This window comes from Myotis yumanensis, unplaced genomic scaffold (assembly GCF_028538775.1).
Source record: "Myotis yumanensis isolate MYYU_CA2020_CCGP unplaced genomic scaffold, mMyoYum1.0.hap1 SCAF_4, whole genome shotgun sequence".
NCBI lineage: Eukaryota > Metazoa > Chordata > Mammalia > Chiroptera > Vespertilionidae > Myotis > Myotis yumanensis.
The window spans coordinates 100458683-100483525 of NW_027223755.1; the positions used below are offsets into that span (position 1 = coordinate 100458683).

Consider the following 24843-nt stretch of genomic DNA (forward strand, 5'->3'; position numbering starts at 1 on the left):
TTTTCCTGCTCTGTGGAATGACTTCATAGCCTTTGCCTTCATCTTTTGTCAGTTGGTAGGTATTCTTTGTATGTTGGAAATGTCTAATTCTTTATCTGTTTTTTTAAAAAATATATATTTTTATTGATTTCAGAGAGGGAGAGAGAAACATCAATGATGAGAGAGAATCATTGATTGGCTGCATCCTGCACGCCCCCTACTGGGGATTGAGCCTGCCACCTGGGCATATGCCCTTGATTGGAATCGAACCCAAGACCCTTCAGTACATAGGCCGACACTCTATCCGCTGGGCCAAACCAGCTAGGGCTATCTGCCTTTTTACAATGATTTTCCAGCCTATTTCTTGTTTGACTTAATTAATAGTGGGGTTTTTTTCTGTTTTATCATAAAACTTGTTTATTATAAACTTGTCTCCATATGTTTACCACAAAATAAATCATTTTATCTTGTGTTGAACTTTCAAATTTTACAATCGGATTCACACTGTCAGCTGATTTACTTTTGCAAAATGAACTAAAATGAATGAAATATTTTAAACGATGATTACTGATAGTTTTTAAAAACTATGTTATCATAATGGTTTATATTTTATTTCAAGGCATCTCAGTTTCCTGTTTTGCTTCATCATTAAACAATGTTCTCTTATGTGTTCTTTTATTGATTAAATTCCTTTTTTTTTTTTGTATGTAGTATAAGTACAGGAGTCTTACTCTTTTTCAGAAGTTTTTGCTAGCACCATCTATTTTACACTAAGTTGAAATGCTGCCCTTTCATATAGGTTCCCATATATTCTGGTCAATTTTGGCACTTACTATTCTCTTCTACTGTTCTATTTATGTACTCTTAGTTAAAACCATACTGCTTTGATTAAAGGAGGTTTTTTGTTGTTGTTTTTAGTAATTCTGATGTCTGCAAAGGCAGGTAATCTTTATTTTAAAAAGTTTGGTGCCACAGTTTTGACACTAGTCTCTCTATAACATATTTGAAACCATGGCTAAGTGAGTCACCTATAGTTAGGGTTAAAAGACATTCAGCCCTAGCCCTGGCTGATGTGGTTCAGTTGGTTGAGCATCGACCTATGAACCAGGAGGTCAGGGTCTGATTCCCGGTCAGGGCACATGCCCGGGTTGTGGGCTCGAGGGGCAGGAAGCAACCCATGGATGATTCTTCCTCATCATTGATGTTTCCATCTCTTCCTCTCCCTTCCCCTCTCTGAAGTAAGTAAATAAATAAGTAAATGATAAAGGCATTCATTTAAATTCTTACTTTCGTCATCCTGCTGGTGGCCGGTGTTACACAGAGGAATATGATCATCCCTAGGGTTATCTCAGCCCTGATCAGTGTGTGGGAACAATGCAAAGAGAAAAGACGCTGTTAGGTGTCAGTGAGAAACTGGAATTGAGAGCAGAAACGGCGATGGTCCGAGAACGATTAGGATTCCTTACAAAGTAAGATGCATCGAAGTGGGCAAGCAGAGGAGAGAAGGGTCGCCAGGCTCTGACCTCCTGGCCGGCCCTGATAGAAGGGGCAGTTGTGAACGGACCCAGGATCTGGCTGAAGCCCTGAACCGCCACTCACTTCTCACCCCCGTAAACCTTTGGCTCACCCCGGATGCTGCACGGCAACTGCGGGGGCCGGGAACAAACCTTCCGGTCCCAGAGACAACTCGCTTCCGGTCTAGCCACGGCTCTGCTCCGTCCCACCCGCCGCGCTTGGAGGCCTCCCATTGGCTGATTAGAGTTGAACTACATTTCCCAGCAGCTCCTAGAGTTAGCCCGTACCTGGAGGGGTGCTAGCTGGTCATGGAGGACTGGAGCTAGTCTTCTGCTTTCCGTCTTCCAGGTAGGGACACAGAGAAAGCGGCTGTCTCCAGTCTGGCCTCCCTCCAGCCCTGTGAGCTCCGCCGGTCTGCTTCGAGCCTCGCCTCAACTACAGACTGCCCGCTCCGAGTAGGGAGACCAGGTTATCGCACCGGAAACGAGGCACCGGGCGTGACATCACAGATGCTGAGGTGCCCCCACTCCCAGAAGGCACCGCGTCCTGCCGTCTTTCCTAATTGACGTATGGGCGCACCAATAGTCTCGGGCAGATTGTGAGGACACTCCCAAGGGCGAGGGGAGGGCTCGGCTTCTCGCGCCTAGTTTCCCGGTCTCTTCTCGAGCCTGGGTCTCCGGGCTGCCCTCAGCGAGCGTCCAGGGGTGGCAGAGCCTCCGAAAGGTGAGTTGCTCCGCGAGGGCGGGAACCAGGCTGGAGGCAAGCTCTGGGGAGCGGATGGTGGTCCGTTGTTGGAGGAGCTTGGCTGGATAGGAAGCCTGGAGCTGGCCCCAGGCAACGCCCCGGCCGGGCTGCGCGCTAAAGGTAGCCCCCGACCGATGGGAGAGGGTCTAGCGTGGGCTAGGACTGGGGGTCCTGCTGGGATGTCCCTTGCCGCCTTCAGCAGAGCGCTCTCCGCATAAAGGGGGCACCTCCTGCGGCCTTGGGTTTTCTTCCCGAGCCACCAGCGGCCCCTCGAAAGGTACCCGTAGGCTCTGCGCTCAGATTCAGGCCAAAGCTGATGGACTTCTATACAAACAGCCCTCGGTATTGGCCCCGGGTTTCCTGTCTTCTAGCCCAGCGGTCGCCACCCTTTCTCGGACCTCGCGGGCCACCGGTTGGTGACCGCTGTTCTAGCCCCATTGCTCCACCAGCATGAGTTAAACAACTCCTCCCAGTGGGATTTGCACTTGTATTTCTTAGGGTAATGGCCCTTGGTCTTCTGTCGGCTGCCTTTGATCCCTGCAGGTTGGACATCCTCTAGCTCTCATTCTCAGGGTCTTCCTTGCGGCCCTTGCTGAGAGAATCCATTTCAGCTATGAATTCCCCGCCCCGGCTTAGCTTTCTTTCCTGACTTAGATCTCCTGTGGTCTCACTACCCGAGCCACTCGGGTAGGACATACCCTGCCTGATCTTGTGGGTAACCGAGGGTACCTCTTGTCTGCCACTTTCTGACAGGTTTTCTCCAGGGAGAGGTGGCTTCGGAAGCTCTCCCCAAGCGAGTGTGGTGCGTGATTTCAAGGCGCGATGGCTGCAAAAGTGTTTGCGATGCCTCCGAAGCCAAAGCAGTCCTTTATCCTGAGAGTGCCTCCAAACTCCAAGCTAGGCCAAGACCTACTTCAGGATGCTACCAACAGGCCCAAGACCATCCACCAGCTGGTTCTGGAGCACTTCCTCACCTTCTTGCCCAAGCCAGGACTCCCCCAGCCCGATCAGAATGCCAAAGAGACCTTGGTGATCATGAAAGATGTGAGCTCAAACTTTCAGAACAGAGGTAAGGACACTTCTGTTTCCCTGGAAGAGAAGGGGGGGGCACTCAGGGGCTGAGCTAGTCTTTCCCTGCTAGTAAGGACTCCCAGTTAGGATGATGGATATTGAGGAAAGTAGTTGATTTTTTTAAAAATACATTTTATTGATTTTTTTTTACAGAGAGGAAGGGAGAGGGATAGAGAGTTAGAAACATCGATGAGAGAGAAACATCCATCAGCTGCCTCCTGCACACTCCCTACTGGGGATGTGCCTGCAACCCAGGTACATGCCCTTGACCGGAATTGAACCTGGGACCCTTCAGTCCACAGGCTGACACTCTATCCACGGAGCCAGACCGGTTAGGGCGGAATAGTTGATTTTAATAAGTCAACACGTTGGGGAGAGGGAGTATTCTTCTCAACCTAGAGCTTAAGTGGTTTGCTGGGTGTGGGTAAGGCCATAGAATAAGCGGTGTGCCTCTTTTCTGTAGTGTCCATTTTCCATTGGGGGAGGGGAGTAGGCAATATCTTTTTTGTTTTGTTTTTTTAATCCTCACCCAAGGATATTTTTCCATTGATTTTTTAGAGAGAGGGGAAAAGTGGGGAAGACAGAGAGAAACATTGATGTGAGAGAAACACATCAGTTGGTTGCCTCCTGCATGTGCCCTGACCAGGGCCTGTGCCGAGGAGGGAGCCTACAACCGAGATACGTGCCCTTGATCGGAATCGAACCCCAGACCCTTTGGTCCGCAGGCTAACGCCCTATCCACTGAGCCTAACCAGCTAGGGTGGCAATATTTTTTTAAGATAAATAAATGTGAATGAATGAATGAATGAATTGATTTTAGTTTATGTGGCGTTTTGGAAATTTTGTGCTTGCTATGGGGTTCTTCAGACTTTACCTTCTCCCAAGCCCCTCTTTGGTAGTTGTGGGAATTTTAAAAGGTACTTAGGGGAAATCATTCTTTTCATAATGAGGAGACCCTATGTAATAGGTTCCAGACACTGTGATTTATGGCTCGATCTCTGACTGGGCTCACAGGACCAGAAAAGGCCATGAGTTGCCTGCCAAAGGAGTGAAGGCAACCTGATCTTAGGGTGTGGGTAGGGTCTCCATATTAGACTGACTGACTTTTCCACTAACTGCAATTTCCTCTTTTCCCAGTGCAACCTGGTCCCCTAGCGAACTTTCTGAGCAAAGAAGGAATCCAGCAGGAACAGGAGACAGTATCTGTGTGCTTGAAAGCTGATTCTGAGGTGGGTATGGTTTCCCATTCATTGTTTGAGTGTATCACCTTCTCTGCTCTTCCTTTTAAATGTGTTTTTGTTGATTTTAGAGAAAGAGGAAGGGGGAGGGATGGAGAGATAGAAACATTGATCGGCTTCCTCCTGCGCCCCGCCTACTGGGTGGGGATTCAGCCCACAACCTAGGCATGTGCCCTGATCAGGAATCTAACCAGTGACTTCCTGGTTCATGGGTCGTGTCCCAATGACCGGGCTCCACTGCTCTTGCTATCCCTCCCACCTCAGCCAATCTTTATATAAAAACATATTCTCGAAAGTCAGCAGGGAGAATGGGGCTTGTTCTTCACTTTCTCCTTAGATCTTTTTCTTCTGCTTGTCTTCTGGCTCCTTTCCTGACTGGCTGCATCTCTGTGAGACTTATAAATCCCTTTCACCATTCCTTCCCTTGTCATTGGGTCTCAGTATTTCTTATCAACAGGGCTGTCAAGGAACCTCTGTTACTAAGAGGAAGGGGGGCCTGTTGCTCTTTCAGGATCTGGTGGTTTTTGAGGATTTGAATGTATTTCACTCCCAAGAAGAATGTGTGAACTTGGATCCTATGCAGGAGCCCACCTCAGAGAAGGAAGAAGACAATATTGGGGAGATGATGTTAATGGGTAAGAAATCAAGTCCCTTGTGTATTCAGATTGAATGCTATGGGAAAATCATGTTCTTCTACTTCATCTCAGACTTTTTCGAGACACCATTCATACCAGCTAAGCACATGCGTTTAATTTTTGTCTTGTCCCATGAGCCAGAGCCTGTTTCAGCTCTGGGTGGCCATTTTCCCTATATCTTGGGGGCAGCAAAGGCGGAAGGTACCTCTCTTGGTAAGCAAGGACTACAGCTGATGTATTAACATCAAGCATTCAAACAGATAGAAAATGTGGGCAGACTTTCTGAATCTATTTTTTAGATCCAGTGCTATTTCCCAACAGGTATATTTTATTTGTTTATTTATGTATGTATGTATGTATGTTAATCCTCACCTGAGGATATTTTTCCATTGGTTTTTAGAGTGGAAGGGAGAGGGAGAGATAGAGAAACATTGGTGTGAAAAGAGACACATCTATTGGTTGCCTCCTGTATGACCGCGACCAGGGCTGGGGATCAAAGCCCGCAACTACATGCCCTTGACCGGAATCTAACCCCGGACCCTATAGTCCCAGGCCAATACTCTATCCCCTGAGCCAAACCGGCTAGGGCCCAACAGGTATATTTTAAATTTGTGTTTTCATTGGACACATGACACATTGAAGGTCAATAGCTGTGAAACCTACTAGTGTAAAAGAAAATATATCCAACTATTGATGGAAATAATATCTGCTTATTAAGCACTTGTGTACTTAGGTGCTAGGCACTAGTCTAAGTACTTTGTATGCATTTATTATCTTTGTAATTCTCACAGCTGTACTGTGGGGTATAGGAGTTATTACCATTTTACAGATGATGAAACAGGAGCAGAGAAAAGCTACTTGCTAAAGGTCACACAGCAGTAGATAGTGAAGCAGAGATTTGGACTCTGGGAATTTAACATCAGACCTTACAGCCTTGACCCAGAGCTGTACTGTCTCCTTGCTGAATGTCTCATAATTTTGTCAGTGTATTTTCTATATGGTTGGTGAAGGGCCCTTCTTCATTTGTACTCATTTTCCAGTAATGGTTAACAGATATCCTCAGTGATACATATTCACTCACCTGGCAACAGCTTAACCTTAGAGGTGCTTCAGCTTTTCTCTAGAAGAACACTGTTATTGGAGAGCAAGGGTGAGTCCCGAGAGCCGTGTAAGGCCCGAGAAGTCATTTGGTCTGGCCCTGCCAAGGCAACCGTAGGCGGGACTTGAAATTCAATAAATCTAGGAGCTTTTTTTCATAGCAACATAAATTTATATTAAGTGAATCATATTAAGCAAATGATGTTGTAAATATCCAAATGGCCCTTGGAGGTTAAAAGGTTCCCCACCTCTGTCACAGAGTCAGGGGCCTTCAAAAATCATTTTGCTGAGTGCCTAATGTTTTTACTTGATTTCAGGGCTGTTTGTTCTGAGTCTGAAGTTGAGCAGAAAGTAGGTGTGCGTTGCCTAGGTGACAAAAATCCATGACTATTAAACTCTGTGGTTTTCTTACACACATGGTCAGGGTAGTGGGCCAGGTTAATTTCCTACAGATTGTTCTGTTTTCTTTATTTTAGGAAAAAGTATAAACAGATAAGATTTATTATATGAGTTTTTCCTGGCTCTTGTGCAAAGCTAGCATTTATTTTGGGTGACAGGTTGGTGGTTATGTTGCCAACACCGGGAATACTTTGGCCATGCACCTTGAGGCCTAGAGACCCAATGCTCACTCTCCCCTCCCTTGCCCATACCCTAAAATTGATTATTTAAGCTTGGAGTCAAACAGTAAATAGCAAAGATATACGTATGATTTTTTAAAACACTTAAGTCACCCTGGCCAATGTTTCTCAGTGGTTAGAGCATCAGCCACGCACTGAAGGGTCTTGGGTTTGAGTCCCGTTCAAGGGCACAGACCTGAGTTACAGGTTCAGTTCCAGACCCTGTCAGGGCACATGCGGGAGGGAGCCAATCGCTGTCTCTCTCTCACGTCAATGTTTTTCTCCTTTCTCTCTCTGTCCCCCTCCCTTCAACTCTGTCTAAAAAAAAAAAAAGAAAGAAAGAAAGAAAATGCTTAAGTCGTTCACCAATATTTAGTAAATGCCCCTTATTTTTTTCCTCAGGTAGAGTTGGGTTCTGGAGTTGATTAAAAAGATACATGTTACTCCAGTCCTGCCTTCCAGGACTTTCCAATTTGTTTTGTAAGATAAAGTCATTCACATAAAAAGAGAAGCAATGTGAAACCATTATAACTATAAGGAGAGACAGGATTTGGACCCAGAAGTAGAGTTTGGAAGAAGATGGATTGTATTTCCACAGCAGGAAATAAAATGAGATTATCCTCTGGGCACTTGGACATTGGGGGTTGGGGGTCAGATGTAGACGCAGAGATTTGGGAGTCATCAGCATACAGCTAGAAATAGTAGCATTTGGTCAATTTGCAAAGGGAAAAGTGCAAGGGAATGAACGGGGGGCGGGGCAGGAATCAAGAGTTGTCAATAGAGGAGAATAGAATGTGAGTCTATCCAAGTGAACATGAAAACAGAAATGTAGAACACTTAAATTCTCAGTGAGATCTTATAGTTATGTCTACTTCTACTGTGGTAAGAGAACATATCTTTACAAGATTGATACACACTGACTCTATTCCCTGCAACAAAGAAAAACTCAGTGGATTCCAGAGTAGAAATAACACGATAAGATCTACCCAGTACAACTAGAAATTAATAATGAAATCAGGGGGAAAAGTTCCACTTGGAAATTTTAAAAACTATTAAATTACCTGAGTCAAAGGGGAAATACAAGTTAAAGTTACATAATTTTTCCAGAAAACAGTGTGTCACAATCTATGGTATATAGCAGTGATGGTGAACCTGTGACACGCGTTGTCAGAGATGACTCGCGAACTCATTTTTTTGGTTGAGTTTTCTTTGTTAAATGGCATTTAAATATATAAAATAAATATCAAAAATATAAATCTTTGTTTTACTATGGTTGCAAATATCAAAAAATTTCTATATGTGACACGGCACCAGAGTTAAGTTAGGGTTTTTCAAAATGCTGACACGCCGAGCTCAAAAGGTTGGCCATCACTGGTATATAGCCTAAAGTGGTACTCAAAAGAAAGTTTATGGCTGTAAAAACATGTAAAAAAAATAAAGTAATTAAGCCTATGACTCAGAGTTAGGAAAACAACAAGATAAAGGAAAACAAAGTGTTAATAAATACTAAATTAGAAATCAGTAAGTTAAAAAATAGAAGAATAAGAAAGATTTAAAAAAATAAACTAATTTATCTGAACAAATTGAAATTTTCAAAAACTAGCCCCCCATCAAAGAAAAAGGACCAGTTTCACAGAAAATTCTTGTGAATTCCTAAAAACTAGACAATTCAAATGCTATGAAAAATTCGAGTACAGAAAAAAAATGTTCAAATTATTTTTATGAAATTAGTGTAACAAAGATACCACAGCCTGATAAAAACTGCTGTGACCAGCCCTAGCTGGTGTTCAGTGGTTACAGCATCAGCCCCGGGACTGAAGGGTCACATGTTTGATTCCCAGTCAAGGGCAGGTACCTTGGTTGCCGGTTCAATCCCAGGTTTGGGCGTGTGTGGGAGGCAATCAATGTGTGTCTCTTTTTCTTTCCCTCTCTCCTCCCTTCCTTCCACTGTGTCTAAAATCAGTGCAAAAAATATCCTCAGGTGAGGATTTTTAAAAATAATAATAAATTTTTTAAAAACTGCTATGACCAAATAAGATTTATTCCAGGAATGCAAAACTGATTTTATACTAGAAAGTCTGTTAATATATTCCATCTTATAATGAAGAAAAAAATCCAAGATCATTTTCATAATTACTGAAAAGGTATTTGACTAAATACAAACCCCTGCTTCATAAGAATACTTAACAAAGTAGTACTTACTGAATACATCCTTAATAAGGTACTTATCTTTTCAGCCAGCATCACCTTAACAGGAAATACTGGGAGGCATTCCCACTAAAATTAGGAATACAACAATGAAGCCCACTGTCACTATTTCTGTATTTAATATTGTGTTTTGGGTATTTGGCCAGTGTAGTTAAATGAGAAAGAAGTTAGGTGTAAAACAATTTTAAGAGAAAGATAAAGGTACATCTGTTTACATATGTTATAATTGTGTAGCTGGAAAACTCTAGAGAATGTCTGAAAACTTACCAAATACAAGAGCATTCAGTACAGCATTGGATTGTAAAATATTACAGTATATGGAAATCATTAGCTTTCCTATGCAAACATAATCATATAGAAGATATAGGGACAAAAAAGATTAAACACCTAGAAATAAACTTAAGAAATGTGCAAAAATTATTAGGAAAACCTTAAAACACTTCTAAAGGACACAGAAGCAGATTTGAATGAATGAAAAGAAACACCATGTTCTTAGGTGGGAAGATTTAATGTATAAAGGTCAGTTCTCCCCGAGTTGATTTATGAATTCAATGTAATCTCATTAACAATACCTATAGGATCCCTCCCACCTCACCCCCACCTCCTACAATTGGACAATCTGATACCAAATTCAAATGGATTTGAAAGTCTTGAAAGAAAAGATCAATAAATTACATAAAAATGAAAAAATATATCTGTAACTTTTAAAAGGCAACAAGTTGGAAATATTTATAACTCAGACAAAAGCTTAATCTTCCTAATTTATAAACAGTTTCTAGAAGTAGGGAAGAGAAAAATCAACAGATTCACACAAAAATTCAAATTACCTTTTTTAAATACATGAAAATATGTCCAGTCCTACTCATAATTAGAAATACAAATTAAACCTCTACTGTGTTACCATTTTTAAAATACATATGTATTGATTTCAGAGAGGAAGGGAGAGGGAGAGAGAGATAGAAGCATCAATGATGAGAGAGAATCATTGATTGCCTGCCTCCTGCATGCCCCCTGCTTGCGATCAAGCCTGCAAGCCAGGCATGTGCCCCTCATTGGAATCAAACCCAAGACCCTTTAGTTTTCATGCTGACACACTGTCCACCGAGCCAAATTAGCTAGGGGCTGAGTTACCATTGGTTAAAATCTGATTTACATAAATCAGTACTGTAGCAACACTTCGGTAGTATGGTTGTTGGGAGAGCTATATTGCTGGTAGGTATACGGAATAGTACAGTCCTTATGTATGGGAATCTGTAATTACCCATGTTACAGATGCATTAACTCTTTGATCCAGCAGTCCCACTTCTGGGAATCTGACCTACAGGTAACAGCAACAGTACATATTCAAAATGATGTAGTTATTCATTGTGGTGTTGTTTCTAAAAACACATGGTTGAAAACAATCCAGGTGTCTCTGCAGGGTTGATTATGAAATGTCCACACATCATATTGTGATAATCTCTATATACTGGAATATAGTGGTTGAAATAAAACGAGCAGAAATATATAGTATGCTACCTTTTATATAAGAAAGAAGGAGAAAAAGAAAATGTATTGTCTAAAGAAACAATGGAAGACTAAAAAGAAACTAATAAAAACTGGTACCACTCTGAGAGATAAATAGAATGGATGGGGACAGGGATTGGATTAAGACTTCTCATTGCAGCCCTAACCGGTTTGGCTCAGTGGGTAGAGCATCGGCCTGTGGACTCAAGGGTCCCAGGTTCGATTCCAGTCAAGGGCATGTACCTTGGTTGCGGGCATATCCTCAGTAGGGGGTGTGCAGAAGGCAGCTGATCGATGTCTCTCTCATCGATGTTTCAAACTCTCTATCCCTCTCCCTTCCTCTCTGTAAAAAATCAATAAAATATATTTTTTTTAAAAATCAAAAAAAATATATATATATATATATATTAAAAAAAGAACCTCACATTTTAAAAAAAAGATTTCTCATTGCATACTTTTTCATATGTTTTTATTTTTGAGCAATATAAATATATTAGCTACTAAAATTTTTTAATTTTAAAAGTTAGTACATTAAAGAAAAATCATGAATGTCCATAAATTGTCCTCAAAACAGCCCTTTAATATAACCATTTATAATCATTCATAAAACACTGACAATAATTCCTTAAAACAGAACAAAATAAACCTGCTTTCAGAATATCATTAACTAGGTTTTCTAAAACAAGAAAAGAAAAAAGGGTTAAAAAGAATAAATCTTGCCCTAACCTGTTTGGCTCAAGTGGATAGAACGTCAGCCTGCGGACTCAAGGGTCCCAGGTTCGATTCCAGTCAAGGACATGTACCTTGGTTGCGGGCACATCCCCTACCTTGGTTGTGGGCATATCCTCAGTAGGGGGTGTGCAGAAGGCAGCTGATCGATGTTTCTCTCTCATCGATGTTTCTAACTCTCTATCCTCCCTTCCTCTCTGTAAAAAATCAATAAAATATATTAAAAAAAAAAAAAAGAATAAATCTTGCCCAGCTGTGGTGACTCTGGATTGAGCATTGTCCCATGGACCAAGAGGCCCTGGGTTTGATTCCCAGTCAGGGTACATGCCCGGATTGCGGGCTCGATCCCCAATAGGGGGCGTGCAAGAGGCAGCCAATCAATGAGTCTTTTTCATCATTGATGTTTCTATCTCCCTATCCCTTCCTCTCTGAAATCAATAAAAATATAAAAAAGAAGAAATATTGGAAAGGGAAGGAACCCTTTTTGTACTTAGTACAAACCCTAACTTGTACTTACAAAATCTAAAAGGATTGACTAAAATTTTTATTAAATAGTTTTAAAGTAGGTAGAAAACAATGAAACCTCTCATTCAGAGTGACTATAAAATAGAAGTAAACTAGAAATGCTTTGTTGGTAAATATAAAAAAAAAGATTGTTAAATATTGGAGAGACACAGGTGTAAATGGGAAAATTAAAATGTAAAGATAACTGCCCTCCAAATTTATTTATACTGTATTTAGATTCATGTTCTGGCTGCTTTTACCAATTTCAGACATGTTATAAACAAAAGTGTGATATTAAACTCCAAATGGGGGTGCTTGTGGTGGGGCTGCAGGGGATCCTGCAGGAAGCAGCAGGACAGTGGGGTCTGGGGAAGACAAGTACGACTACCTATTCAGAGTGGCGCTCATCGGGGACTCCAGGGTGGGGAAGAGCTACCTGCTGTCTGTCTTGCTTCACCTACAAGTTCAACCTGGAGAGCAAGAGCACCATTGGCGTGGAGTTTGCCACCCACAGCATCCAGGTGGATAGCAAGACTATAGGCGCAGATTTGTGACACCACAGCCAGAGCACTACCTCACCATCGCCTCCACCTACTACTGGTGCAGTGGGAACGCTGCTATGACATTGCCAAGCCCCTGACATAGAGAACGTCAAGCACTGGCTGAAGGAGCTATGGGAACATACTGACAGCACCTTCATTATATTGCTGGTGGGCAACAATAGCAACCTATGCCACCCGAGGGCTGTGCCCACTGACGAGGCCTGTGCTTTTGCAGAGAACAACTTGTCCTTCATTGAGCTCAGCCTTGGACTTCACCGGTGTAGAGGAAGCTTTCAAGAACATCATCAAAGAGATCTACCACATTATATCACAAAAACAGATTGGAAATCGTGCAGCCCATTAGTCCCTAGGCCACAATGTGGTGGACATCAGCATGCCGCCTGCTACCAACAGACAGAAACTGAGCAGACTGCAGTGCCTTTAACCACGCACACCTCGTCCATGTGTGCATGCACATCCTTGTCCTCTGCTCACCCCTCACCATGATGTCCTACATGATCCCACCCTCCTATTGAGCTCAGCTGGGGCTTAAGAAGGAGTCCAGCAGCACCTCCTGTCTCCCCTCTCCGCACCCCAGGAAAGCTCAAAGCCCTGGCTGCTGCACCTGCTCTTCTTGGGTCCCAGTGGGCCTCTGTATGGGGCCGGAAGGGTGGCAGGATGGGCAAGGCCAGCCAGAGGCAAGAGGATAGGCACACTGATCAGGCTTCTTCAGTTTTCCACAGCAGACTCCAGAGAGCAATTATTTCCCTCACTCTCGAACCAGTTGTCCCAATTGGCCCTGGTCCCCACCGAGAATTCCCATCTGGGCCAAAGCCTGAAGAGCAACTAAGGTGGGGTGGGACAGACACAGGCTCCTACTGGCACTCTGCTCCCCACATACAGCCAGCACTGGCACATGCCTTTTGACCTTGGCCTCTCCTAAGCCTGTGTGAATCCAGCCCCTGCCTGTAGATTTGTGCTGGGAGAAGGACCCACTCCCCTTCTCTGTGCCCTTTTCTCTTGTTTCCTTGTCTGGTCAGGACCCTGTTTGCAGGTGAAGCATATCTGTGTTTTCTATATACAACCACTCTTGTAGCCCTTGGTTTTTTGTTATTGAAGAGAAACACAAATCTTTATACAATTTGTAAGATTAATGCCAAAAACAACAACAAAACTCCAAATATATGAGTTAACTATAAAAAGAATTAAAAAATGGCCAGAAAACACAATAGAAATTGATCAAATTTTGAAAACTGATTTTTTCCTCATTTTAAGTTGAGTTATTCTAGAGGAAGACTTCAATTTAAAACATTTCATCACCTTTTTAAAAAACATGCAAGCTGCAGATTTAACTCAATTTATTGAAAACACGTTAACAATATTGAATATAATTAACAATGTCTTAGTTTTCCCAACCTATTGTGAGTATATTCAGCTAAAGAAGATGCATGCAAATGGAAAAGAGGTATAACTAATAGTTACTTGATTAGTGTTAGAAAAGTCTTTTTTATATATTTCCCAAAAAATTTAAAAATTGATGTCTCTACTGATGGGTAAACAAATCTTTTCATAATTCAGGATGCTTTTCACTTCTGTGCTTTCAACAAAATTGAGGAGGATCCAATTGAGTTGTGAGCTGATTGGTCACAAAAATAATACTTGAAATGTGGCACTGTGGGTTTGGCATGTAAAGTGGAAATAGTTCAAAGAATTGAATGACATCCTTTCATAGTAAAATTTGCGTCAATTTCATCTATTTATATATGAACAAAGATTCTCAGAGCTCACTAAAAAAACAGATTAGAATTGATCCTGAACCCAATCTCAGCAATAATTATTCACCCAGAAAAACATGAAATAAAATTTTTAAATCCTCAATTTCATTAACAGAATTTCCAATTTTTCTTTTTATGTTTAAAATTTACAGTATTTATGTCTTTTGATAAGCTATATAGTATTAATAATAATAGTAATAATTCAATCCAAAAGGAAAAATTTTAACTTGAAGGATGAAATTATATCAGTAAGAGATTTTCAAATATAAGAATAGTTTACATGAAAATATTCTGTGACAAAGGTGGAATGTGTAAGGAGAAAGAACGCTATAACATTTCTGAGTGTTGAAGATCAGCTTGATGATGGATAATATTGCGTATCAGTAGCTTTGTTATTTTCTTTAGATACATTATTCCATTATTTTAAACTGTCAATATTTATAATACACCAGAAATAAACTGATTGCAACTATTTTATTTTATTATTTTTTAAATATATTTTTTATTAATTTGAGAGGAAGGGAGAGGGAGAGAGAAAAAGAAACATAAATGATGAGAGAGATGCCAAAACTGGTTTGGCTCAGTGGATAGAGCGTCGGCCTGCGGACTGAAGGGTCTCAGGTTCGATTCCGGTCAAGGGCATGTACCTTGGTTGCGGGCACATCCCCAGTAGGAGATGTGCAGGAGGCAGCTGATCGATGTCTCTCTCTCATCGATGTTTCTAACTCTCTATCTCTCTCCCTTCCTCTCTGTAAAAAATCAATAAAATATATTTAAAAAAAAAAAAAATGATGAGAGAGAATCATTGATTGGCTGTCTCCTCCATGCCCTCTACTGGGGATCGAGCCCTCAACCAGGCATGTGCCCTGACCAGGAATCCAACCCTGACCTCCTGGTTCATAGGTCAACGCTCAACCACTGAGACACACTGACCAGCTAGTTGCAACTATTTAAATTTAAAGGAACTTAGATATGAAGTTAAATATATATATATATATATATATATATATATATATATATATATATATATATTCAATAGTCATTGACAAAGACTTAGAATTTATAATATATAAAATTTCTTTGAATTTATAAAAGTTTTAGCCCAACAGTTTGTAATAAAGTACAAAATAAAGCTACAATGAGAAACCATTATACTTAGTAAATATTTTACATGGTATTTAATACTGGCAAGATTAGCTTAAGTTGTTACACACAATTGATATTGTTGTATTGAAATTGCTATAGCTTCTATGGAAGGCATTTTGGCAGTTCATATCAAGACCTGTGATAAAAATTGGCATATGCTTTACCCAGCATTTTCATTATCCTAAGGAAATAAATAAAAGGAATAATTAAATAGAATAAATACATTAGTGTGTGGAATTACTAAATCCAGTAGAGATTCACATTCCAGCTTTTGGGTCAGCCACATATCTCAATAGTTGATTGTTTTGGTTTTTTTTTAAATTGATTTCAGAGAGGAAAGAAGAGGGAGAGCAAGCTAGAAACATTGATAAGACAGAATAATTGATCAGCTGCCTCCTGTATGCCCCACACTGGGGATTGAGCCCACAACCCGGGCATGTGCCCTGACAGGGAATCGAACCTTGATCTCCAGGTTCATAGGTTGATGCTCAACTGCTGAGGCCTAAGCAGTTGATTTAACCTTTTTACTTTATTCTCAGTAAGTTTGCTAGAGTTTAGGGGTCCCTTGTCACCCAATCTGTTTACAGCATACTGTTTTTCACTTTGCTACCTAGTCATTATAATCTTATTTTACAGTTTTTTTGGAACTATAATACAAATACAGAAAAGTATACAAATAAGTGTATAACTCAAATTTTCACAAAATTTATATTTATCTAACTATCACCCAAAATTGACTTTCTAGCACTGCAGAAATTCCTATTGTGCCTCACCCAGTTACTATTACTACTTCCTTCTTCTCCCCAAAATGCCACTGTTGACTTCTACCATAGTTTTATCAGTTGTAGTAATCACTTTGATTCCCAACTAATAATCTATTGTGTGAATATATGACATCTTCTCTATTTTGAGGTATTTTAATTGTTTACTGTTTTTTACTATATAAGACATTGTAGAGAGAAATATGCTAATTAACCAGGACACTATAATGGGTACACCGAACAGGAGGAGGTTGTGTGTGCAGCATCCAGGGCAGGGTGGCAGGGGCGGCAGGGGCCTCCACGTGCCTGCCCTGGGGGAGGGCCTGATCAGCAGTGGCCGCAGCTGCTTCAAGGGCAGGAGAGGGAGGCAGGGCCAGACCGGAGGGTGGGCGGCGCAGTGCGATTTCGAATCGTGCGCTGGGCTCCTAGTAATATAATAGTTAATGTAGTGAGAACCTAGAAGTAAGTCATCTTACCGTTCACTTACTAGCCTAAAGATTACGAGTGGTATCCTTTAGTATTTATGTCCTTCATCCCCTGGTACTTAGCTCAATGCTTTACACATATAAGCTCAATATGAACTCATTGAGTACACATAAAGTCTTTGGTATAGTCTCACTCATTTCATTTTTTCTTTCACATAAAAAGACTACTGTTTGCTTATATTGTGGGGTATGGAAAGATTTATTAGTCCTGTATCCCACCCTTCATAAGAGTATAAAAGGAATGTTGGTGGCAATTATCTGCCAGTCCTCAGATTTGTGACTTTTAAGGTTATTTAATGAAAAATCAGACTTGTTTTTTTCCCCTCCTGGTATCATATCCCTCAAAAGTTATTAAATTCTCTTTTTTTGTTTCAGCAGTCAATGATAGTAATCCTGAGGGTGAAGATCATATAGAAGATTCTTCAGATTGTGATGAAATGGATTGTTTTGTGGTCTCTGAGCAACCTCCAGATTGCCATAAAGAAAAAACACTAAATACATCCATTTCAAATGAAAGGAAAATGAGAGATCTTTTAATTACCATTGAAAATGATACTCCACTAGAGGAACTCTCAAAATTTGTGGATATCAATATTACTGCACTTAACCGAAATCGGAGATCAAGAAGATGGTACACTTGTCCACTGTGTGGGAGACAGTTTAATGAAAGTTCTTACCTTATTTCCCACCAGAGGACTCATACTGGAGAAAAACCCTATGATTGTAGTCACTGTGGGAAAAGCTTCAATCATAAAACAAACCTTAATAAACATGAGCGAATCCATACAGGAGAGAAACCTTACTCATGTTCAAAATGTGGAAAAAATTTTCGTCAAAATTCTCATCGTAGTCGTCATGAAGGAATCCATGTAAGGAAGAAGGTATTTAAATGTCCAGAATGTGGGAAAACCTTCCCAGAAAACAAAGAATTTGTGCTTCATCTGCAGAGTCATGTGGTTGAGAGGCCTTATGGTTGCAAAAAATGTGGGAGAAGATTTGGTCGGCTGTCAAACTGTACCCGGCATGAAAAAACCCACTCAGCATGTAAGACCCGAAAGCAGAAGTGTGATCGGGAAAGGTCCGATGGTCCTGCCTCAACCTGAAATGTTTCATAAGGAATTCTGAATTCCTAGGCTATCTGTAAAGATACAGATATATGAGACCCTCATAATAGCCCAAATTATAGCCTATCTTGGCTAAACCTCAAATTTTTAGAAAATTCACAGGGAAGAAAATGTCCTCAAGATCTATACCTCATCTAGCAGCCAAGCTTTTGAGAATAAGGAGCTTTCCTTTGTGAGCTTATACTACAATGTACAGGTCACATCTTTTTCCCATGAAAAACTTCAAATATGAGTCTGGAGGTTGTTTACCTGCAAAGTGAACAGAGTAACTCTTGTGTACTGAAAGTATATCTTCTTTTACACACTTGAGAAGATAGAATGCAAAGATCCTTTCTGGACTGGTATTCTGGAAGACCCAAACTACTGATTGTTAAGCCAACAGCTTATATTCGTGTAACCCTCTAAGAACACCCTTCAAAGCTTGAGTGTTGAAAGGGATTGTTTTGCTTTGGAATATAGGAAAATATAGCAATTGAATATCAAAGGCTTATTGTTATTTGTGATCTGTCAGTTGTTTGCAATTTATGGGGAAAAGTGACTTTTAAAAAAATCCTTTTCACAATGTAATTTTAAAATGTCTACTCCTCTTACTGTTCTTGTTCAGCTCGCAATTGCTCAAACAGCTCTTTGATGCCTTTCCCTTGCCACAAAAGAAGTTTGGATTGCTCAGATCCAGCCACCCAACTCCACTATTGGAAAAGCTCTTCAGAATCATGTTCCTCTGCTGAGCCAAGAAGACTTACTAGGAAGGAATCCCAAGAGCCCGAAAAGGAGGAGGAACACATTGGCTTGGATCCATGGTTACTCAATAACCTTACCATATGCTTAATTCCCCTCTAAGCAGTTATCAGGTCTTTGGCAATGAGTGGTCACTACCTCACAAGCAAAGTGTTTTATTTGTAGAAATTATGTCACATTGGTTAGGTCACATTGTCCATCAAGAGACAGGATTCCTGTGTCTTCACTGTTGTAGATATTTGTTCTCTTTGGCCTGATATCAGACTTTCCTGACTTGCCTTCCCAAAGCAAGGCCAGTGGTGCCTTCATGGGACCGATCCTATGGTGTGTGAGTTTAAGGATTCTTGTTCAGTTTTGCTCTTTTTGGTTTTCCTAAATTTTTACATTGGTATTTTGATTGGAATAAATTAATCCTCTAAGCTCTATGGGAAAATTTGTTTACAAATTTTGTTTCCCAACCAGAAACATGCCTTTTCACTTAGAGTACTAGAGGCCCAGTGCACAAAATTCATGCACTCCAGGTGGGGTCCCTCAGCCTGGCCGGCGTCCTCTTGCAGTCCGGGAGCCCTCAGGGGATGTCTAACTGACAGCTTAGGCCTGCAGGGAGCTCCTGCCACTGCTGCTGTCCTTGCCAGCCATGAGCCTAGCTTCTGGCTGAGCATCGCTCTCCCTGTGGGAGTGCACTAGCCACCAGGGGGCAGCTCCTGTGTTGAGCGTCTGCCCCCTGGTGGTTAGTGTGCATCATAGTGACCAGTCATTCTGCCATCGGGCTGAAACTGGCTCTCCAACATCCCTTGAGGGGTCCCAGATTGCGAGAGGGTGCAGGCCAAGCCGAGGGACGCAGGAGGTTGGTCAGCCGGGGAGGAATCACAAGAGGGCTCCAGGGCTTGTCCAGCTCATCTCGCTCAGTCCCAATCGGTCAGACCCCAACAGCAAGCTAACCTACCAGTCAAAGCATCTGCCCCCTGGTGCTCAGTGCATGTCATAGTGAGCAGTTGAGCAGCCTTAGCATATCATTAGCATATTACGCTTTGATTGGCTGAAAGCTGGCTGGACGACTGAACACTTAGCATATTAGGCTTTTATTATATAGGATTCCCGAGTACATTTTTCTCAATTTGTATTGTAAATAGTTTTTTATTATATTTTTCTAGTTATTGCTCTTAAATAGGAAAGTTATTTTTAATTACATATTTGTGAAACTAGCCACGTCACTGAATGTTCTTAATTTTCAGTAATTTCTCAGTTCTGTTACGTTTTGTGGTTAAAAATTATACCATCTACAAGTACTGGTAGTAGTTTTGTTTCATCTTTTCTGCCTATTGCTCCTTGTTATTTTTTTAAACACGTAGCTCTAAGCTTTGTTTTGGTACAAAACATTTTATGATACAGTACAATCCTGAGTCCTAATTAAAAGACAGTAACAGCCCTAACCGGTTTGGCTCAGTGGATAGAGCATCGGCCTGCAGACTGAAGGGTCCCAGGTTCGATTCTGGCCAAGGGTATGTACCTTGGTTGCGGGCACATCCCCAGTAGGGGGTGTGGAGGAGGCAGCTGATGGATGTTTCTCACTCATCGATGTTTCTAACTCGATTCCTCTCCCTTCCTCTCTGTAGAAAATCAATAAAATATATTTTAAAAAATAATAATAAAAGACAGTAACAGCCCAGCCAGTATGGCTCAGTGATTGAGCATTGACCCATGAACTGGGAGGTCACAGTTCTATTCCCCTGGTCAGGCTCATGCCTGGATTTCAGGCTTGATCCCAAGTAGGGGGCATGCAGGAGGCAGCCAATCAGTGATTCTTATCATTGATATTTCTATCCTCTCTCCCTCTCTCTGAATTCAATAAAAACATTAAGAATAAATAACAAAAACCAACACTTAAAGGACCACAGAACAGTTGTCTTTTATCGATTTGTATTTCAAGCCTACAGTACCCATTAACACCAGCAACAAAACTGGCTGCCAATGTTATTCTCCTATTCCTCCAGAATTACTGACTGGGTCTACCAGTTATTGGCACCAGAGGACTGGCTCGCACACCTAGAGTACTTAAAGGCTGCCATGCAGGGCAGTGATGAGAAGTGTCAGGCCATCTGGTCCTCAAGGCCTGTGGATGGGTGATACCCTGTCGTAGGGTTGAGTGGCAGCCATATCTGAGTCTCCATTAGCCTGGAACACACTTTGTTCCACCCTTGGGATTCCCTGAGATCTCACCCCATTCGATTTGCAGCTCCACCCAAGCTGTTTGCAGCAGCTTTTTCAAATGAATGGCCTGTCTTGGCTCAGGCTTCAGACTTTGCTAAAATCAAACAAGTTTCAAATGGTAACAGCATGCCCCAAACCTATCAATAAAAGACCCAGCACTAGCACCAGCCTGCCTTGCTTCACAGCTGAGCCTACCTCCAAGCCCAATACAAATAACAAGTAGCAGTTACCTGCAGATCCCTATGTAGCTCCTGCCAGGTGGCCCCAGGGAGTGGCTGACTTTGCACCTCCCTGGAGGCCCTAGAGCCAGTGCACTCAGTGGACAGTTTCAGACCATAGCAGATTACAACTCTACACATTCACAAGCGACACACTCAAGAGGCAGACTCAGTGAGCACCAAAGCCCCCACTGAAACAAGTCCTGCTCCATAGGGGTGTTTCCTGCATAGCAGCTCCCCTACTGTAGTCACAGCTGGTCCTTACAGGCAATTGGCCTGGAGGTCAATTTCTCCCAATGATGCCAATAGCAATCAAGGCTCAACTACAAGACTGCACACAGCCCACACAGGGGTGCACCTAGAGTGCCCAGCTCAGATGACTGGGGAGGCTGAGCCACTGGGCCCTACAGGACACCTACTACACAAGGCCACTCTCCCAATCCCAGGAGACATAAAGCTCTACCTAATACATAGAAACAAACACAGGGAAGCAGCCAAAATGCGGAGACAAAGAAACATGTCACAAATGAAAGAAATGGAAGCAAGCAAACTACTAGATACAGAATTCAAAACCATGGTTATAAGGTTACTCAAGGATCTTCATGAGACTTTCAAGGCTCTTAGTGAGAATGTCAAAGACATGAAAAAGAACCAGTCCAAAATTAAGCATACACTAACTGAAATAAAGAACAGTTTTCGGGGATTCAACAGTAGATTAGAGGATTCCAAGAATCAAATCAACGATTTATATATGAGGGAGCAGAAAGCACCCAATCAGAAGAGCAAAAAAGAAAGAATCCAAAAATATGAAGATAGTGTATGGAGCCTCTGGACAACTTCAAGCATATCAACATTAGCATTATGGGAGTGCCAGAAGGAAAAGAGAGAGTGCAAGATATTGAAAACCTATTTGAAGAAATAATGACAGAAAACTTCCCCTACCTGGTGAAAGAAATAGATTTAGAAGTTTAGGAAGCACAGAGAGTCACAAACAAGCAGAACCCAAAGAGGCCCACACCATGACACAACATAATTAAAATGCCAAGGGCTAAAGACAAAGAGAGTATCCTAAAAGCAGCAAGAAAAAGGAGTTAGTTTCCTACAATGGAGTGCCCATACAACTGTCAGCTAATTTCTCAACAGAAACTTTGCAGGCCAAAAGAGAGTGGCAAGAAATATTCAAAGTGAATAATAGTAAGGACCTACAACCAAGATTACTCTACCCAGCAAAGCTCTCATTTAGAATTGAGGGTCAGATAAAGAGCTTCACAAACAAGAAAAAGCTAAAGGAGTTCACCACCACCAAACCAGTATTACATGAAATATTGAAGGGTATTCTTTTTTTTTTTTTAATATATTTTATTGATCTTTACAGAGAGGAAGGGAGAGGGACAGAGAGTCAGAAACATCGATGAGAGAGAAACATCAATCAGCTGCCTCCTGCACACTCCCCACTGGGGATGTGCCCGCAACTAAGGCACATGCCCTTGACCAGAATCGAACCTGGGACCCTTGAGTCCGCAGGCCAACGCTCTATCTGCTGAGCCAAACCGGTTAGGGCTGACGGGTATTCTTTAAAAAGAGGAAGAGGAAGAAGAGGAGGAGGAGGAGGAGGAGGAAGTGGAGGGAAGGAGAAGAGAGAAAAAATGTGAACAATAAAATGGCAACTAATACATATCAATCAACAATTCAATCTAAAAATCAAAATAAATGAACAAGAAATCTAATGAACAAAATTAGTGAATAAAATAGAATCAGGCATGGAAGCATGGAACAGACTGATGAATCTCAGAGGGAAGGGAGAGGAGGAGCGGGAAGAGGTTAACTAAAGATCTTACCTATGGATACAGACAGTAGAGTGGTGAAGGCCAGGGTGGGAAGTGGATGGAGGAGGGTAATTGGGGAGGGGGGGAAGGAAGACATCTGTAATAGTCTCAATAATAAAGATTTTTTTAAGTAAATAAACTGAGATCAGAAGGATGAGATGGGGGAAGAAGGGAAGTAGTGAGGGGATTGTTCCAATAGCAAGACATGAGCAGAGAATTTTTAGTTAAACATGAATTGCTAAAAGATATATGAAAGAATGTTCAGCCCTACTAGTAATCTAATTGTTATAAATTGAAAGAATAAGATGTCATCATTTTAAGTATATTAAATAAGCATGGTTTGTGTGTGTGTGTGTGTGTGTGTGTGTGTGTGTGTGTGTGTATAAATGTTTGGCTTGGCAAAAGAGGAATGATAAAAAAAAAAAAAAAAGAGGAACGATAGTGGCACCCACCCACTGTAACAAGAATGTTTTAAAAAATTACTCCTTGGCTCAGCAAGCATGGCTCAATGGTTGAGCGTCTACTTATGAACCAGGAGATCATGGTTTGATTCCCAGTCAGGGCACATGTCCAGGTTGTGGGCTCGACCTCAGTGTGGGGCATGCAGGAAGCAGCTGATTCATGATTCTCTCTCATCATTGATGTTTCTATCTCTCCCTCTCCCTACCTCTCTGAAATCAATAAAAAATATTTTAAAAAATTATTCCTTGACCCAACAATTTATCTCCTATGTGCAAGGGGAAATATCACATTATAATAGTAAAAAATTAGAAACAACCAAAATGGTTAAACATATATGGCTGAATATTATAAAGCTAATGAAAACAATGCTTTTCATTGGGTCTTTTTCTCTCCATTCTCACTTGAGCCCACTCCAGTTTCACATTCAACTCCAACACCGCTGAACATTTATAGGACATTTCACCCAACAGAGGAATACCCATTCTTCTCAAGTTCACATGAAGCATCACCAAGATAGACTACATCCGTACATGAAACACCTTAGCAAATATGAAAGTCATGCAATGTATGCTCTCATCACAATGAAGTGAAAAATAAGTGATAGCCAAAAATCTCAAAATATTTGGAGATTTAACAACACATTTCTAAATAACAAATGGGTCAAATAAGTCTCAAGAGAAATTTTAAAATAAATGCAAATGCAAATAGTCAATATTTGGGATGCAGTGAAAGCAATGCTTAGAGGGAAATGCAGCATTTAGATGCATATATTAGAAAAAAAGATCTAAAATCAATAATCTAAGTTTCTACTTTAAGATCTACAAAAGAAGAGGAAATTAAATCCAAAGTAAACAGAAGAAAAGACATAATAAAAATTAGAGTAGGGCCCTAGCCAGTTTGGCTCAGTGAATAGAGCATCAGCCCATGGACTGAAGTGTCGCAAGTTCGATTCCTGTCAAGGGCACATACCTTGGTTGCAGGTTCCCCAGTCCTGGTCAGGGTGCCCGCAGGGGGGCAACCAATCAATGTGTCTCTCTCACATTGATGTTTCTCTCTGTCTCTCCCCCTCCCTTCCACTCTCTCTAAAAATCAGTGGAAAGCCCTAACTGCTTTGGCTCAGTGGATAGAGTGTGGCCTGCAGACTGAAGGGTCCCGGGTTCGATTTCGGTCAAGGGTACATACCTGGGTTGCGGGCTCGATTCCCCCAGAAGGGGACGAACAGGAGGCAGCCAATCAATGATTCTCATCATTGATGTTTCTATCTCTTTCTATCCCTCTCTCTTCCTCTCTGAAATAAATAAAAATATATTTAAAAAATAAAGCCCTTTGCTGACTCCCCACTTAAAAAAAAAAATCAGTGGAAAAATATCCTCAGGTGAGGATTAACAACAACAAACGAGTAGAAATCAACGAAATTTAAAACAATCAATAGAGAAAACCAAAATCAAAAGCTGGTTCTTTGAAAAGATCCATACAAGTGATAAACCCTAGCCAGACTAACAACAAAAGAGAGACGGCACAAATTACTGCTATGAAAATGAAATGAAAAAGGAGCCATCACTATAAATCCCATGGACATTGAGGATAATAGAAGAATATTATGAACAACTCTATGCCCATAAATTTGATAACTAAGATTAAATGGACCAATTCCTTAAAAAGCAATCTACCAAAATTCAAAAAAAATAATCTGAATAGGCCTATATTACAC

The 24843-nt window shown here is 41.3% G+C and overlaps 1 protein-coding gene and 1 pseudogene across 4 annotated transcripts; both read left to right on the plus strand.

Moving 5' to 3' along the window:
* Positions 1–2121: 2121 nt before the first annotated feature.
* ZNF200 (zinc finger protein 200) lies at positions 2122–19619 on the plus strand. Of its 4 annotated transcripts, none has more exons than XM_070413157.1 (5): positions 2122–2217; positions 2992–3307; positions 4447–4538; positions 5059–5182; positions 16929–19619. In XM_070413157.1, exons 2-5 carry the CDS (start codon positions 3061–3063, stop codon positions 17654–17656), a joined length of 1191 nt encoding a protein of 396 aa, XP_070269258.1. In that variant the 5' UTR covers positions 2122–2217; positions 2992–3060; the 3' UTR covers positions 17657–19619. The 4 variants fall into 4 exon arrangements, with proteins under 4 accessions (XP_070269258.1, XP_070269259.1, XP_070269261.1 ...); XM_070413158.1 differs by having other exon boundaries at positions 16932–19619; XM_070413160.1 differs by lacking the exon at positions 5059–5182 and having other exon boundaries at positions 16932–17014.
* LOC139008400 (ras-related protein Rab-11B pseudogene) lies at positions 12150–12902 on the plus strand (annotated as a pseudogene).
* Positions 19620–24843: the final 5224 nt, after the last annotated feature.

What these genes read in the sequence shown, in the direction of transcription:
- ZNF200 (XM_070413157.1), top strand. Translation starts at nt 3,061, where the DNA reads ATGGCTGCAAAAGTGTTTGCGATGCCTCCGAAGCCAAAGCAGTCCTTT. An exon ending in CTCAAACTTTCAGAACAGAG is followed by an intron (nt 3,308 to 4,446) that starts GTAAGGACACTT and finishes CTCTTTTCCCAG; the next exon opens with TGCAACCTGGTCCCCTAGCG. An exon ending in TGGGGAGATGATGTTAATGG is followed by an intron (nt 5,183 to 16,928) that starts GTAAGAAATCAA and finishes TTTTTGTTTCAG; the next exon opens with CAGTCAATGATAGTAATCCT.